This window comes from Barbus barbus (assembly GCF_936440315.1).
Source record: "Barbus barbus genome assembly, chromosome: 31".
In the NCBI taxonomy this organism is placed as follows: Eukaryota; Metazoa; Chordata; class Actinopteri; order Cypriniformes; family Cyprinidae; genus Barbus; species Barbus barbus.
This window is the reverse complement of record NC_136759.1, coordinates 3,984,997-4,004,022: the sequence shown is the minus strand read 5'-3', so window position 1 is coordinate 4,004,022 and position 19,026 is coordinate 3,984,997. Positions and strand designations below refer to the sequence as shown.

The following is a 19,026-nucleotide window of genomic DNA, read 5'->3' as shown; positions in this document are numbered from 1 at the left end:
AAGAAATTGGTCGCCTCATTACCATGGCTGGCAAATCTCTGCTATACTGGAATCACAATATATTAAAGTCAAATTGTCACAAAGTATATACAACAGTAACATCTAGTGGTGGGTCGGTGATAGTCACAACAGATTACTGCTCTCAAATTTCATACCAGGCAAGTTGTCACATAAAATTATATTAAAAACAATTGTATAAGAAGACATACGTTTTTAAAGACATCTTTGTTTTACTTTAGATCCTAAGTTTAGGTCACTCAAGGGTCATTCTTCATTTGTGGTGGCAAGTGGTGTCTTTACAACAGTTGAAATAAACTTTAAATACCAATAAATCATACAATGTTTGTATTCTGTAGGGTAAACACCATTTGTGCACTGTCATTTTTCATTTTGTCATTTAAAATATATATTTGAGTTTTAGAGATTGCATTTGTAACAAAATATGGATGTTCGTGCCATACCTTAGAGAGGTATCATGGAATGTAATTGCAACAATATAACATTTTTTAACACAAAGTGGTTATATTGTGAATATAGATTCTATTTAACATGTACAATTTTATTCAATTGTTTTAAAAAATACATATTTTGTTATATTTAAGAAAAAAGTTGTGTCCCTCAAATTCATGTCTGTGGTGTTACAACAATGGATGTCACCTCTTTAAGAAAAGGGGGAATTGTATTTGGACTACTTCCTGTGTGTAAAGGTCACTGCAGGTGCTGGTTGATCTGAGGGGTGCATGCTTTCTTATTCATTTTCTTAAGTTTAGCTAAACTTCTGACAATTTCATGTGTCGCACTTTATTAGTGTCTGTGGTGTTATGTCGACAACTTGCAGATCTGACATATTTTAATCAAAATTTTGATAAATACATACTTATTCATATTTCCTAAAAATCTTGAAATCATTATGATGGCAGCATTCATTATAGAAAAGTCTGGATTTAGGTTGATTTGATTACTAAGCCTATAGTAACTTTCAATATAAAGTCTGTGGTGTTACTTCAAAATGACATACATAAGTGGCTGTGTCACCAGTGTTTGATTGAAATTTAAAAATCAAAATGTTCTTAAGCTTTCATTTTAATGGATATAACATTTTAAACTAATTTTAAATGAATAGCGATATATTTTATTAGAAGAAAAAAAAGCAAACAAGGCATTTTTACAAATTCTGCCTCACATTTGCCACCTCATTTGAAGAATGACCCTCAAACAGGTTCCATAACAGATGTTGTAATAATAATGAGGATGATAAATAATATTAATATCAATCTGGTACATTAAAAACACTCCAGATTCCCATTGACAAATTACCCTAAGTTCAAATTGAAGGTAACGCACACACACTATGTTAACAAAAGCGTTATTTGAAAATATATTAAATTAATATTTTACTAATCTTATAAGCATCTATTGATATATAAAATATAGGGACCTTTATATTAAAATATGAACTGTAAATATATACGAAAATAATTTTAGAGCATATAAGTGCATAATTCGGTATTTCCTGTTGAAAGTACAGTGCTGTGATGCTGCTTTTGAACGCTATTCTTCAAAAAAACAAAACTGCACCATTGATGAGTAAAAATTATATAAAATCAAAACCCGATTAGGTAGAAAATTGTAAATTAAACCCTAGTCAAACCTGATCTGAAAACACACTTAGAAACAAGTCGCCACATTTGATTTTTAAAAGCAAGTGACAATGAAGTAAAAAAGGGGAGCAGACAGGGTTTGGCTTTGGAGTTTTATTTTTATTCACATTTCAAAGGTCACAAAAGAACAAAGTTGTGCCTGCCGTCTTGCAGATTTCCGTTTAATCCTTGAAAAAAAAACAAGCATCCATTTCATATAAAAATCAGATCTGTAAAAATCTGCTTTACAGACGTTTATACGCTAAAAACACCTGGAAACCGATTTAATCAGCTTCGTCATGATCACAAACCAAATAATAAACTCAATAAAAACGAACGGAAAAAGATTTTAAAAGATCTCAGGCACTGCGGATGTGTATTAGTTAAGACTGGTGAAAGAATAACGATCTGTTTTTCTGGAATGAAAAGCATTAGTCTAATATAATTACGTTGATTTATGGCCAGAAAACTAGGTCCTTAGCGTCTAGATAAAAGTGAAGGAAAAAGCAAAATCATCAGCTCTTAAGAAAATTATTTCCATGGAAGACGTGAACTTGAGTCATTCTCACAAACAAATAAACACCTTCTCATTAGTCACCTCACAATCATGTATAAAACCAGATACTTGTTGTCCGGCTGGTCAAATCTGTCCATCCATACGACACTTAATTAAAGTCTGTGCACAGCACAAAGCTTCTTCAGCACCGCAGATCATTTCGGTGCGTGTTTATAGTGAACGCGGGTGATTTGTTTTGGCTGTTTGTGTCTCTCATTGGTACTGCAGGTAGTTCTTGAGCGTCTGTGGCAGTGGCAGAGACTGGATGTGATGGATTCGGTGGCGTCCCAGAGCCTGTCGTGCCACCCTCCTGCACAGCTCCATCAGTGGCAGAGGTTCAGCTGCGGGACAGAGCAGAGGTCAGTTAGGGTCAAGGGTCAAAGACCTCAAGCGATCATGTGAAAACACTCGTTAGGTCTTCAAAGACCAGTACTGATCCTAGATAAGCTGAACGATTCGGGTCGTGATGTTGCAAAAGAATCGTAAAAAAAAAAAAGAGCCAATCACAAGAGAGGCAAGTTATATAGAGAAGGAATGTAAAAAAAGTGGGAAATCAGTTTGGATAACATTTGTTTGAACTATAATTTACTTTTTAAATATAGTGTTGAAAACAGTGACAAAGCATTGTGAGCCATTAGTGGAACTTGAGAACTGACTGTAAACACTACCTGTTGAAAGTTTGGGATTTTTAAAGAAAATAATACTTTTATTCAGGAAGGATGCATTAAAAGTGACAGTAAAAACATTCATAATGTTACAAACATTATGAATATAATGCTGTTCTTTAAAACTGAAAAAAATGTATCCGTTTCCACAAAAATATTAAGCAGCAAAAACTATTTTTTGGTAACTTATATTAAAAATGATAATTAATATAGTCATATTATATAAGCAAATCAGTACATTAGAATGAACTCTGAAGAATCATGTGACACTGAAGATTGGAGTAATGATGCTGAAAATTCAAGAATAAATTACATTTTAAAATATATTCAAACATAAAACAGTTCTTTTGAATTGTAATGATATTTCATTATACTACTGCTTTTAATGTAATTTTTATCAAATAAATGCAGCCCTGGTGACAACAATAAATAAATAAAATATACATATATATATTTAAAAAAATGCAAATAAATATATATATTTGCATTTTTTTGAATATATATATATATATATATATATATATATATATATATATATATATATATATATAATATTTACATTCAAAAAAATTCAAATATATCTATCTATCTATCTAAAATCCCCAGACATTTTAACAGTAGTGTATACTGGCTCAAGAAAAAAAAAGTGCTGTTAGTGAAAAGATTCTGCAGCACAGCAAGTGCATTTTATAAATTAGGTGTGACTTGAATATCCAATCATATTTAGATCAACTATAAGTGGGCTTTTGGGAGAAGAAAAAAATGAATAAAATGTTGCAACCATGCAAAACCCACATTACATTGCCTTTTCTAAGAAGTTTGGAAATATGCTTGTGTGCATCGTGCCAACAATATGGGAATAATTTCTAAAAACTGCTATTACAGAAAAGCACTAGATTTGCTGCACGTAAACATGTTCCCAGTTACTACGAGTAGTTGCGCAATTACTCTAATAATCATGAAGCAACAGCAAAGCTATGACCAGCATCTCTAAAGAGCTGGATTGAAATCAACATACACTGCCCATGGACGGCAATTATGGAAAATATGAGACAAGGAGGAAAAACAGAAGCAGCAAAACCTGAGAATGATACGTACGGTCTAATCCATTGACGTATGTCATGGTGACCTCGCAGTGACCCCACACGGCGCTGACGATCGGGTACAGCCTCTTCCCTTTCAGCCCGCGAAACGCTACGCCCAGGTAGTTCCCGTCGGCGCAGAATCCCAGCGTTCCCTCGTCCATGTCCAGAACCACCAGAAACTCTTCAGGAACCGAGAACGTCCCTTCATCCTCCTCATCCTCGATAAACTCCGGGTACGATGGCGCTGGGCCGGTCCGGCTCTTCCTGTCGTGGTAAAGTCGACCTCGTCCCAAGTCCCAACCCCAGGATTCGGCGTCGCTACCGACTAGCGCGGAATATCCGACGGCTCGCAAAGGAGCTAAAGATGTCGCGACCCCGACTATAGCATGCGTGCCACGCTGCCGTACAGGCCAGCGCAAAGTCCAAGCGTGCAAACCACGGGTAAATCCGACTTTTCCCCGCACACAGTCCGTGCTTTGGGCCACCGGGTGGCGGTGAAACGTGAGCCGGTCGTCGTCTTTGATGAAGAGGTTGAGCGAGCGGTCATCTGGGTTCCAGGCGTGTTGATGCTGGATTTCCGGCCCCGCCGGCGGCATGTCCAACAGCAGCTCCAGACGGGCGGGTAACGGGACGCCGCGGCTACGGAGCGACGCGCACACCGGCGGATATGCCAGCTCGCTCGTCTCCGGCTCATCCGCGGATTTCACCACACCCGACACCCTCTGCCCCATCACGGCCCAGCCACGGGCATCAACAACCACAGCCGGGGTTACCTCATGAGCGGGACGGACCGGAGAGGGGCAGCCAATCAGAAGAAACGACACTGTCCCATGCGCGAGAAGTCGTCGTCCAAAGCGGAGAGGGTAGCACTGTAGAGTAAAATGAAAGAGTAAGGAAGCCTGTAGTGGATTTTTAAAGACACAGCGTGTTGTTTTGTATTGCTGCACTTTAATCAAACAAATCGCAGTGTGTAGGTGTGTCAATTGAGTAAACTTGGACTCTCCCTCGAACTCTCACGCACAATGACGTCATGATTCCTGACATGTCAGTAAACAACAGATAGGAAGGCCTTATTTTTGCTGGTTTGCACAGAATAGGGAGCAAAAGAGGCACACATTAGTATAAGCTACTTAACATTGAAAGGAATTTCAAAATTCTTTTGAATACGGTATTTTCATATATATACTACTGTTCAAAAGTTTTTTAATGTGAAGTTTCTTCTGCTCACCAAGGCTACATTTATTTGAATGAAAATTTATTTGATATCAAATATTGCAATTTAAAATATCTGTTTTCTATTGTAATATATTATAAAATGTAATTTATTTCTGTGATCTGAAAGCTGAATTCTAATATAATGATTTGCCGCTCAGTTTCTTATTATCAATGTTGAAAACAGCATTGCTTAATATTTTTGGGGGAAATCCTGAAACATTTTGTTTTTCAGGATTCTTTGATGAACGGAAGGTTTATTCAGCATTTATTTGCTGAATAAACCTTATTTTTTAAGCTTATAAAAGTCTTTACTGTCAAATATCATCAATTCAAAAACTTACAAGCCCCAATATTTTAAACTGTAGTTTAGCTATCAGATTATATAATTTATATTACATAAGATACATTTTTTCCATTTTCTTTAAAACACAAAACAAAAACACGGGGCTTACTGAAACAACTCCTTAAGGGTGAAAGCATTATCTCAGATAAACATACAAATGTACAAAAATACAAACTTATATCAATATGAATTATTTATACAGTATAACAGATTTGAAAATGTAATGCAATACAACATTTAATCACATTATTTAGCTCAAAACTTAGTTCTACCCAGTAAGTATGGCTACAGGCTTAAAACAGGAAAAGGCAAAGTATAGAAAACGTCAAGAAAAGCAGTGGGCACTTCACTGAAGAGAGACTTCTCTAGACTAAGATTAGTTTTCACACCGCTTCTGGGACACACACTCTGCTGGGAGACTGACAGAATCCGTTCTGAACCTGAGAAGACTGCGGTTTCAAAAGAGCATGTGAATGGGAAGTGAATATTTCCACCGGAGCTCCAAAGAAAGAAAACAACACACAAACATGCAGTCAGGGCCAACAAGCAATCTTGCACCGTCCAAAACCTAGTCTCTCCAGAAAATGAGTAACATTTGTTGCATCCTTTACAAATGAATCAGACTTATTCCAGCTAGTTCTGCTACTGAACAGAGAAATAAGCTGGACTGCTCTAAACCAAACAAACACACTCACATCTTTATAAACTAAGAGAGCAAGATAAAATGAAGAAAAGAAAACTGTTATTTGACAATGACAATCAAAAGTTAAACTTCACACAAAATGCAGCAACTACACATGCAAGTTTATAAAAGGAGTGCTAGTAAAGAGAAGAAATGAGATGTCATTGCAAGTGGATGGGAAGTTAATGTTTGTAATTGAAGACTATGAAGGCACATGAATAAAAAAAAAAAAAAAGATTAGTCAATTTTGATATGATGGTGACTATAACATTTAAATATTAAGATATTAGGACAGCCATAAATATCTATATTGTAACTTTACATTTGCATTGCAAAATAAATTATTTTTATTAATATAATATAATTTTTTCCCCCTTTTTAGTATATCTTTATTAGAAAATATATTTGTTACTACTACTAATTATTGTTTTTATTTTAATTATAATAATTACAATTAATATTAAAATTTTTATTATTGTGGTTGTGATACTGATATTTAAATCATTTTAACAATTTAATAAATAACTTCAATGCACTACCATTAATAACAATAATAGTAATCACAACAACAGCAAATATATTATTAATTTTCTTAAATACTCAACTTTTTAATTTTTTTTATTTATTAATACAACAACTTTTACTAATTGTTGTTTTTACTTTAATTACAATTTTAATTATTATTAATATTATTATTGTGGTTGTGATATTGATATACAAATCGTTTTAATAATTAAAAATATTATCAACAACAACAAATATTATTATTATTATAATATTGGTATATAAATTACAAAATGTTTGGCCAGCCCTACAAACTATCACAGCAAATAAATAAATACTTGCATAAATAAACAAACCAATCCAACTGCTTAGATAAGTAACAGCACACCTCTCCTCAACAAGACACTTTACTTGAGGAATCATTCATGTCTGGAGCACAAACAGTGCAGCTTGAGCTACTAAAGCTCAATACTAAGATCTAGAGGTGTGTTCAGATCACCAACTATGAGCATAGTAGGGAGAGAGATATGAAGAATAAGATTTTATCATATAAACATCTCCACACAACTAACAGAAGACAACACACACACAAGAACAAAGTCTGAGCTTACCCTCCATGCATTGCTGCCTCTGCGTCAGCATAGAGCAGGAGAAAAGGGAGAAAATGAAAGAGAAATGAAAGGGGTAAAGAAGTTCACAGTGGAGCGATTCCAAAGCAGCTCTCCTCCCTCAACAAGCACCAAACACATGCCTGACTTTCCGCTGCTCGCTCTCTCGCAACTCCCTCATGACGATGGTGATTCACTGGAATAAACTGTGGTGTAAGTGAGAATAACTGAGCAAACACTCACCTTCCGGATCACTGCGGGACTGAAGGAGGATCCACGTCAGCCGGATGACTTTTATTAGGCCTCAAACTCCTGCACAGAGACAAAGAAGGGTTCTGTTAGGAGAAACGCTACCTATGCCCAGCCAGAACCAGGAAGTGAGAATTTCATCGGTCAGCACACACACGTACACAAACTTTCATCTCACGCAGAAAAATAAGGCTATTATTTTCCATTTTTATGTAAGCTAGGAGTTGAAAAATTTACTGATTATTTATTTTCCTTTTTTGGGAGCAAACAATGGTTGTTCTATTATAAAGTGTTAGCAAAATGAGTTCTGAGCAAGCCGTGTACTCAACACCCCCCCCCCCCCCCCCCCCCCAAACACTGAACACACTGGCTAGTCAGCTAGTAAGAGTGAGCAGTCGTGCATGTCTTAGTGGACACTCCAGCAGCTGGTCAAGCCTGACTACAGGACACCCTCCATCTGTCACACCTGCATTATTCATGGGTTTAGTGTCCTACATTAAAAACATAAAAAGTCAGATCTACACTGATGTCATGCATGTGTGACAAAAAAGAGTTTATAGATCACTGACCCAGATTTGAGTACAGCCTCGGTCATGACTGACCCCAACCCAAACTTTAAATAAATAAATAATCTGTAAATTAAAGAGAGACAAATACATTTTTTTCCCTCTAATTTAGGTCAGTACCAAAAACAAGAAAGCTTAAAATGCAATGAAATACAACAAAAACTCTGTTTGTGCTTAAAAGCAGTCATATACAATAAAAAGTATTTGTGAGTCATAAACACAATAAAAAATGTTGTATTAGTGAAGCTACTGTGCATTGGGGGTGCACAATGAATGAAAATAAAACCGAAATCACAATGTGGCTTTGTGTTTAAATAAATAAATGAGCTGCATCTTTCTAAATGAAGCACAAAAAACACTGATGGTTTAACATTTGAAGAGGAAATTAAGACAGTCATAAATATTATATTGTAAATGCTGTAAAGCACAAAAAAAAAAAAAAAAAATTCTTAAATACTTTTTTTTTTACAGTAACATTACAATAGTGTTTTATTTAATACTAAGAATTATTATTAGAATACTTAACAGCAACAATATTAATAATATTTAATATTATTAACACTATTATTATTATTATTAGCCATTGATATATCACAAAACTTTGACCAAATTGCACAGAAAACCTAGAATGTTTAACAATTGCACTTTAAATCTGCAATTTGTTATCAAACTATCAATCAAAAAAACAAAAACAATTTGCAAATACATTTTACCCAAAATCGTGCCGCCTTTTCTGCATAGCACTGATTTAGTACTAATAACTTCTGTAGATGTTAAAACTACCACATGTGGTCGGTGATTCTACCAGTGTGACTTTCACAGCCAGTCACAATAAAGTTCAACATCAGGTCAATGAAGACCCCTAAAGCATCAAGCCAGATGGGTTTGTGTGTGCGTTTCCGTGGCGACCTCGTCCTCCGTTTGACCCCAGTGCAGAGTAGGTTTGTAACAATATACCGTTATGACGGTCTATCGCGGTTTGAACGTACACTGTTATCATACCGTAAACATTTGCATATCTACGGTTTAAAAGAATATATATAATAATCTCACCTGCGCATATGCAATTTATTTCGGCTGCTTCACTCTGTTGAAATGACAGAGAGATTGTATCTAATCTCCATCCCCCGCTGAAAAAAAAAAGAGTTTAAATTTGCAGTATGGGGGGAAAAAAACACGAACGTGGGATTTTCCTTGAGGACGAAAAAGGCAAAAAATGTGGACGCAAAGTGGCTGCAAAAGCAGGCAATACATCCAGCATGTTCGCGGACACCATCCCTCCGTGCAGATAAAGGTATGTCGCATTTATAACAAGTTATAAGGCCGTATAATGCAGAGGGAATCACGGTGCAGTCGTGAACATGGGATTTACAGTATAACGTTAAGGAGGTTGTCACTTAAAACGTGCAATCTGATGGATGGATAAATCAAAAGTAGATACGAGTGGCGCCGTTTTATCTACTACATACTGAAGTATGCATGCATGACACTAATGGTGTTCTCAGCGTCTACATAAACATTGAACATCAGCAGAGCTGCTCTGAGAGAAAACCTGTTTTATTTGAGAAAAACATTGTCAAATACACTAAACTCAAAGGTCTGCTACAACCCGTCAAAATAAACGTTCAATTTAACTTGAAGTCCTGACAGAAATAAATTAGCATTGTACAACGTACTTAAAAGTTATGACAACAATAATAATATTCTTTATATTATTTTAAGGAATATCATGTTTGTCCATGTTTTTACTCAGAATAGCTCTGTTGTTCAGCACGTTAACTAAATAAAAGTTGTTAAATTTTCATTTGATAACATTTTAAAACATTAATTAAAATGTTAAAGTGCGATATAGATATACATAAGGTTTATGGCTTTATTTTGTCTTAGCTTTTTTTTTCTCAGAAGGGAGGCTTACTTTCATTAAAATTATTTCAAGTTTGTTGCAATAAAGGATTTGTTCACTCAAATAACTTGTTCTTATTGTTTTAAGAGTCACTGTTACTGATAAGAATTATTGTTTAATATATACCGTGAAACCGTGATATTTTCTGAGACGATTATCATGCCGTGGAAATCTCATTCCGTTACAACCCTAGTGCAGAGAACACGTCTTTGCATGACCCATAAAAAAAAAAGTTGAAAATAGAATGAGATGAAAGAAAGAAAGAGGAAGAGGAAACAGTAGCTACTGAGACTTCCTGCTTCCCTCTCTCGTTTTGAGCATGCTCAAGAAAAGTGTTTGAGCTTGACCTCAGCTGGAAGGAGAAATCAACAGCGCTGGAGTTTTACAGCAGAGCAATGAAGCCAAGAAAATAAAGCGGTCTCTTCATGAGGCGACCCGGTTGAGTGGATGGTCAAAACTTTAACAGCAACAGGTGACTGGTCTACTGATTTTTCACTATTAAGAGTGAAAGTTGCTGTATTTAAACACATTATTGCAACTGAAAACAGTAAAAGATCAGTGTTTACACATTAACTGTTTTCACTGACATTAACACGAGCCCAGGTCATCAAACACTTGAATTTTGTGGATGGATCTCACAATGCGTAAAAAAAAACTTTTCTGGATAATATTTCAACCCCAAAATATTAACTGCATTTTTCATAATAAAAATGATTTTTTTTTCCAGTGCTGTCATTATTTTCATTCAAATTTAATATTTTCATAAATTCATTTTTATTGCAATAAATTTATAACAGTAAAAAAAAAAATATTATAAATTATTACTATTAATCTGGATTCCTGAAAATATTATTTTACTATTCTAAATAATAAAAGTAATACGTTTAAATAAAATTAAATAAATATAACATCAATAATTGAATGTGCTAGTCATGAAAATTGCAAACGTCACAATGCAACGTCTTTCTAAAGCTTACTAAACTAGTGCTCTCAAACGATTAATTGCATCCAAAATAAAAGTTTGTTTAACATAATATATGTGTGTGCGCTGTGTATATTTATTATGTATATATAAATACACACACATACAGTATATATTTTGAAAATTTTTACATGTATCTATTTATATTATAATTAAATTTAACATACAAACATAACATTTTTCTGAAATATATACATGGATGTGTGTATTTATATATACACACAGTACACACATATATCATGTAAAATTTTTATTTTGGATGCAATTAATTGCTTAACAGCACTACTTACAACTCTTTTAAGCAAAGCGACAGTTCACACCAACCATAACAACCAAAGGACAAAACACCATCAAACAACCCTTAAGACTAAATTCAAAGCTAGATCAACACTGGATGAACGCTTTCAAAAGAAAAAGTCATACAGGTTTATAGTGACATGAGGAGGAGTATAAGATTACAGAATATACATTTCATTATTTATTTAAAAGTGTGATGCTACTTTTGATTGACATATGCCAAGTCTTTATTTGATAAACTTACCTTTTGATCATTAAAGGACACAAAGCTCGAACCCTTTGTTTAAACTCAAACACATGTACACACACATCTCAGAGCTTGTTTGCATAAGGAGTAAGGTATCCATAATGAATAACGAACATATGCAAAGTCTATAGGGAATAGGAAGTGGGCACGAGCTTAAAGACAAAAACAGATGAGACAAAGAGAATGGAAAGAAGTTTGCAGAAGGCCCCAAACTAGGAAACAACATCATTCCGTGTCTGAATCACTGCTGACATACAGCAAAGATCCCCCTCACTGCTCACCTCTGATTAGTTTCGTATTTCACAATATTCAGACTCTGAGGCAGATAAAGCGTAATTTACGAGAGGGAAAAAGCCAGATTAGATTATCTCTGAACCCACATTTGCACGTAAACACTGAAGATGACACACAAACCTATTTTCAAAAGACATAATTTCATGTACATTGCATGACAGACAACCTTTGTTCATTTTCTTTCCTCCAGAATAACCTTTAAACTGCGCATAAACATGTCTGTGCAAGCGAAACAATGCGTTTTAAAGGTACATGAGGCCATATATGTATTTGATATGAATATTTTCATCATAAAATCATGTGTATGTGGTCTAGAAGCAGACTTAATACTGCTTTGAAACAATCTAAAGCACAAACACAAACAAACCAGCCACGCGCTGCTCTACTTACTCTCGCGAGAATCCCTCGGAGCTCCAGGCGCAGACAAAAACACTCGCCGCGAGTGTCGAGACTTGCGCTTTTACACCGTATTCGTGTGTGTATAACACGGAGAATACCTATAAAACAAACTTTAACGCTAAAAACGAACGGGTCTGCGTGTTGTCGGTCGCATCCGGCGGGCCGAGCAGACGGCTTTTGTTCCGCGAGCTAGCTGGTGCGTGACGTCACGCAAGGCCAGAGCGAACTGATTGGTCGCGAGGGCGGTGACGACAGTAAGAACGGCCCGCTAGTGAATCTTTTCGAAACTCTGAATCATTTGAATCAAATGATTCATTCACACGCAAAATGACTCAAAGCCATCGAAACAGCTCAGACTGGCGGCACCTGATGGTAAAAACGGTGCAAATGCAACAAAAACTCAGCTCTAATCTATAAATAAATACATTAAATGTGAAGGTTCTGTAAAACGTGTTCTTTTATTAATATCTAACGCTTGTTTTGTGTTATTAGACATGGATCGGCAAACTCAATTAGAAGAAAATCTAAAAAAAAGTCTCCCTTTTGTATAAAAACACCAACAAGTATTAAAGTTCATTAGCACGATTAAAAATTAACCTACATAAGAAAACTGAAGCCAAATTTTGACATGTTCTTTTTTAGTATAGTCACAAACATTTAACACAATATTACTTTTAGCCTTTATTACAACATTAATTAATATCACACATAATCAGAGATGATGTGATAATTATATTTGGCCATTATACAGAGCCTATAGACAACAGTTGCACAGAAATCAGTAGATTTATTAAACTGTCCAAACAAAGTCAAAAACTAAGAAGTAAAGTTAAAAAACTCATGGAGAAATCTTTTATACTGACAAATAACTGATAGTTTGCTATTTGTTCTTGTCCATGGCTTAATGAGGGGGCTTTCAGTGACAAATATAAGATTGAAGTGAATCAACACATTTGCTGTCCCCCCATAAAAGAAAAAAACCTCCACAATTCTTGTGGTATTTTACATTTATTCATTTAGCAGATGCTTGTATACAAAGCGACTTAAAATTGAGGAATACAAGCGATTCTCAGGAAGTGCTCGTAATACAAAGTTTCAGCTGTTCAGATATTAACACATTTACTTTATCTGAATCTCACATTTTTTCAGTAAAACACAGGATCTGAAGAAAACATTTGCTCATAGAATGACCCTGGAGCACAAAACCAGTTTTAAGTCGCTGGGGTATATTATAGCCAACAATACACTGTATGGTGTCAAAATTATCCATTTTTCTTTTATGCCAAAAATCATTAGGATATTAAGTAAACATCATGTTCCATGAAGATATTTAGTAAATTTCTTACTGTAAATATATTAAAACTTCATTTGTGATTAGTAATATGCATCGCTAAGAACTTAATTTGGACAATTTTCTCAATATTTTGCACACTCAGATTTCGGATATTCAGATAGTGTCCAAACCATACATCAATGGAAAGCTTATTTATTCAGCTTTCATATGACGCATAAATCTCAATTTCTCAAAACTGACACTTATGACTGGTTTTGTGGTCCAGGGTGATATATAGGTTAAAGGCTTATATGTTGCCGAAGCACTCATATTTGATTAATTTTACTTATACATTTTTATTCTTCAGTGCCACCTATTTCTTTGTCAGGTACAGCCTTTGTTGTTTTACTCCATTCTCAGTTTTAATCGTATGCAGAAATACTGCAATTGCTTTGCCGATCTAAATGTATGAATATATGTCATGCCTTTAAAGCACCTGAAAACTAGCTGAATCTGAAGGAATGGATGGATTTGATGGAAAATGCTTTTTCATATGATTGAGTAAAGAGTTTGAATGTCTAAAACTGTCTCCGCACTGAGTACAGCTGTACGGCTTCTCTCCGGTGTGAATTCGTTCATGTGATTTCTGTTGTGAATACTGAGGGAATCTCCTGTCGCAGTAAGAGCACTTGTAAGGTTTTTCTCCAGTGTGAATTCTTTGGTGGCATTTCAGCTGGCCAGATGTAGTAAAGCTCTTTCCACACTCACTACACATGTGATCTTTCTCACCGGTGTGTATTTTCTGATGCCGATTACAACTGACCAACAATGGAAAACTCTTCCCACAATAAGAACACACATAAGGCCTCTCATTCGTATGGATTCTCAGGTGTTTTTTCAGATTTGATGATGAATTAAACTCTTTACCACACTGCTCACAGCTAAATGGCTTTTCTCCAGAGTGAGTGCGGAGATGATAATTGAGAATAGTTGAATGTTTGAAACTCTTCCCACACTGAGTACAGTGATACGGCTTCTCTCCAGTATGAACTCGCTCGTGTGATTTCAGGTTTCCAGGCTGAGAGAAGCTCTTGTCACAATATGAGCACTTGTAAGGTTTTTCTCCAGTGTGAATCCTCTGATGCTGTTTCAGCTGTCCGACTGTAGTAAAGCTCTTCCCACACTCACAACACACATGATCTCTCACTTCATCGTGTGTTTTCTGATGCTGTTTACAACAGTCCAGCCGTGAGAAACTCTTTCCACAGACAGAACACACGTAAGGCTTCTCATCTGAATGAATTTTTTGGTGAATTTTAAGATTTGGTAAGGAGCTATAGTTTTTTCCACACTGATCACAGTTAAATTGCTTTTCTCCAGAGTGTTGCCGCAGATGATTACTGAGACCTGATTTAAGTCTGAAACTCTTTCCACACTGTGAGCAAGTGTGCCGCTTTTTTCTTCTTTGTGTTTTAAAGTTACGACGCTCGTTCTCTTCATTTAGTTCTTCTTGTCTTTGCTCTTTCATGAGATCTAAAATAAACATATTAAATAGTTAAAATCACTGATTTAAGAGCAGAATGTTTGGTTAGTTCTGTCATTTCCTTGATAATACAATCAAAATGGAAGTATAGCTATGATGCATTTTCTGTATCATTGATATATTGCTTATTACTTCACTGACACTACATCTGGTGAATGTTTCTCAGCCATATGATCAATAATATAGAATCAAGAACAGACACCAACCTGTTTGTTCCTCAGTATCTTCATGATTCATTCTAGATGTTTCTGGATCACTCATGTCTTCAATCTCCTCTTTAATAAACTCAGTTTTTACCATGGTACATGTTACACAGCTAGAGTATCTCTTCTTTTGGGATGATAGGAATACTGCTAATCTTCATTGGTGGACTCTTGTGGGATGAGCACCAGATCTACCAAATTCAAAAATAAAAATACATTGAATTACTTTAATTGTAGAGATTCACTCTATAAGGTTACTCAATACGAACAGACTGAATAGAGGTTGATCACAATGAATTATTATCCAATGCTTACAGTACGGACAATCTATATTTATACAACACAAACATAAATTCACATATTTTTAAAGAAACGATATTTCTACTAACATTAAGCCTTTAAATGAAACCTTCGCAGTGACACAGAAGTGAAAACATATTACACTGTAATTACTAATAAACCGGGTATGTTAACAACGTTACTGTGTTTCATTACACTCGGATTTCAGCAGATTAATGACTATAACTTCTGTAATCAGACGGAAATATTCCACATCAGCCCTTCTTTCACGAAGGTTAAAAACATCACTTTTAGCTTTAGCTGGTGGGTTGCCAGGTGTGCGAAAAATAACCAGCCCAAGTGCTAATCAACACTAGCCTATAGTGGTTTTGTTTCCCCCTTAGTCGAAATAGTCTTCCGAGGAGATCGCTTTAACCCACAGACTTAATAAAAACAAGAGTTTAAGTCAGCGGAACAGTTTAAAAGTGTTGCTGATAAACCGCGGACTTGGCAACCCTTGGCATTCTCTTCTGCGCATTCTCCTTTTGTTCTTTTGTATTTGTGTGACAAACTTAAAAACGCTTCAGTGCATTACTGCCACCTATTGGACATTTCCGGTAACACACACATGCTGGGGGGGGGGGGGGGGGGGGGGGTGTTTAGTAATCCACGCACTCCGTGCTTCAAGACCTAGTTATTCGTTTTAAAAAAAAAATCACGTTTTTTGTCATTGTGTGAGATGTAGGCTACTGGGCAAAATAATTTAAATGTTTTTCACCAAGGAAATGTGAGTTATATACAAATTAAATTATTGTTCTACTTTTTTGTTGACACAGCTGCTTACTACTATCCAAGAATGTCAGTTTTGTCTAGTTGCATGCTGTTGTTTATCACTTTTAGATACAGATGCAGCAGGTAAACGTCAAGTCAACACACAGACAGTATTTTTAGTAGAGAGAAAAATAATATGCACAATTGCATGGATGCAATACTTTCATTTTTATAGCAATGTGTTGCATGTAAACAGAAAATTCACATTTGCATGTCCATTTATGCATATTTAATGCATATATAGCAGTATGCAGGGAAAGGAAAATTGCCACAAAATGACATCCAGCTAAGTTCCATATTTGCATCTCATTCGAGAACACAGTGAAAACACTGTAAAATAACATACCGTATTCATTATACTGTATATGCTATAATATTAATTGCTTCCCATAGGCAGAATGAAAATGTTAAGTATGCATTTACATGCTCTAATAATATGGTCATGCAGGGTATAATACAAACATATAAAGACAATACACTGTTATATTTGATTATATAAACCCCTCACCAAAATTTATTTAAAAAAATCATAATTCAGAACTACAACAGCAAAGTTACAGCAGAAGGCTTTACTTTCAGAATCAGTTCACACAAATGAAAACGAATTGACAAGCTAAAGTTGACACCATTTGTCTTAAAGATGAACTACAATCTTGCGTTTAATCGTACAGAGTACACAAGAACATAGTGAGTTTTCAGAGTGAGTTTAGGAAATGTTGCTTGTCTTTTATTTGTGGGATTTGAGAGTTCTCCTTTGCTCTATGATCCTGATAAAGCCTTCTCCAATCCCAAAAGCAGGGTAGAGGGGTTCAGTGAATGTGGTCTGGACTCTGTGTAGTAGAGTCATTGTGTCAGAGACGCTGTAGAAGGACAGAGTTCCTGCTCTGTGATCCAGATAAACTCCTATTATAGAGGAGTGGAAAGGAGAGAGATGCACTTGTTTATTATCATGTCTGACATAGAAATTCGGGCGACTGTGGGTCAGTCTCCAGGACTTGTTATTAAACCCAAGTCTGCAGTCATTAGTTTGTCCTTTACGACCAACACCTCTGTAGGAAACTGCAGCCCAGTCGTTCTCACTGCACTCAACCTCCCAGTAACAGCGACCGCACAAACCCTCTCTACACAGGACATTACAAAAATAGTCAAATTGCTCTGGATGATCATATGATCTCTGGAGTTCATTTGAAAACAATGTTTTTCTGTTCTTTTCTGACAGGATAAGGCATCTGTGTGCAGTGTTTGGATCCAGGCGAATGTCCCAGAAATCTAATAAAGATGGAAGGACAAATTAATATTTTGAAGTATTGATCATCATATAATTGAAGTAGGCCTACTGTCTCTTATAGTCATGAATCTGGTCTATGAACTGCTGTTAACTCACCACCAGAGGTCTCTCGCTCACCACATGGACTCTTGCACCACACTAACTGTTGCACGCCACCTCAGACTACAATTCCCATCATCCATTGCACTGACGACACACACAGCTGATTGCACTGATCACATAAACCTACATAAACCATGGACTTCCTCTTCCTATCTGCTGAGTATTGTATAGCGTATATCCTAGCGATAGCTACTCTATGGAGCCCACTCAGTTGTTATAGTCTTGCCTTGCCTGTTTTCTCGCATTTTGATACCTTCCCGTGTTTCCTGGATTAACCCTTTGCCTTGCCGTTCGGACTTTGTTTGCACCTCGTTTGGATTATTAAATCCATCTGTACCTGGATTATCCCTGTTGGATAATGTTTGGCGATCATCGACCCACGCTTGCCCTAGGATTACTCTTTGCCTTGCCTGTGTTGTTCCTGTTTGCCATTTCATGAACTTTGCTTGTTTTGTGACCTTGCCTTTGAATAAAGCTTGCAAATGGATCCGCATGCCTCACGTCTTGTTCGCCCCGTAACATCTATAACCCTCTGCTCAAAATTATACATTTAATGATAACCATAACCTGACACATTTACTTTATATTTTTCAAAAGATAGTAGAAATAGTTAAAAGATATTAACAATCATTCAGAAATTCTGTGAGGAATTAATGTATAAAAATTACACTGCAAAAGGTTCTGGAGAACCTAAAACAATCAAATGGCTAATTCATAAATTAATTCTAAAATATTATGAATGAATCAACACCTTTTAAACTAAAAACTGTTTTTTTTTAAATACCATCTTGAGATACTTTGGCTGTTTGCTGTTGACAGACGTCCTCCAAAACCTCTCTGAATGCTGAGATTGAAACGTCTTTAAAAGACTGCTCTTTAATCTCAGACCGTTTCTTCTCCAGAGAGCAGATGAGCTCAGTGAAGACCTTCTCAATGTTCTCTTGTGCTGAACTCTGTTGGAGACAGAAATCTGTGTGATCATGCAGATCATTGTTGAGACTCAGTTTGGTACAACAGCCAAAAATGCAGTTTTTGTGAGCAATTCTTTTTTCGGGAATGATCAAATCCTCAGTCAAATTAAGATGCTTCTATTTCAAACAGTGACAGTCTACTAAACTAGTGGCTATCCAGCTCCGAATAGAGACTAAAGACAAAAAGAACATTGTGAATTTTTTGTGATTACCTTTATAGAACTTTTTCTTGGCATTTTATGGAGTATGAAAGCCACCTGAAAGCACTTGCATTTAAAATATCTTATAAAATATTAATTAC

General features: G+C 35.7%; 1 protein-coding gene and 1 long non-coding RNA gene across 3 annotated transcripts; both read right to left on the bottom strand.

The window, feature by feature from the left end:
• Nucleotides 1-1,741: 1,741 nt before the first annotated feature.
• On the bottom strand, nt 1,742-12,455 carry LOC306851620 (SPRY domain-containing SOCS box protein 4-like). 2 transcript variants are annotated; one of them, XM_079388009.1, is made up of 5 exons: nt 12,227-12,455; nt 7,542-7,610; nt 7,302-7,320; nt 3,960-4,815; nt 1,743-2,537 (listed from the first exon to the last, which is right to left on the bottom strand). In XM_079388009.1, the coding sequence occupies exons 4-5, from the start codon at nt 4,675-4,677 to the stop codon at nt 2,410-2,412; spliced, it is 846 nt and encodes a 281-aa protein (XP_079244135.1). In that variant the 5' UTR covers nt 4,678-4,815; nt 7,302-7,320; nt 7,542-7,610; nt 12,227-12,455; the 3' UTR covers nt 1,743-2,409. The 2 variants fall into 2 exon arrangements, with proteins under 2 accessions (XP_079244134.1, XP_079244135.1); XM_079388008.1 differs by lacking the exon at nt 7,302-7,320 and having other exon boundaries at nt 1,742-2,537.
• A 774-nt stretch (nt 12,456-13,229) lies between these two features.
• Nucleotides 13,230-15,852, bottom strand: LOC306851627. Its single transcript, XR_013782523.1, has 3 exons — nt 15,644-15,852; nt 15,258-15,445; nt 13,230-15,041 (listed from the first exon to the last, which is right to left on the bottom strand). It is a non-coding gene; the product is annotated as an uncharacterized lncRNA (long non-coding RNA).
• Between the last annotated feature and the right edge of the window lie 3,174 nt (nt 15,853-19,026).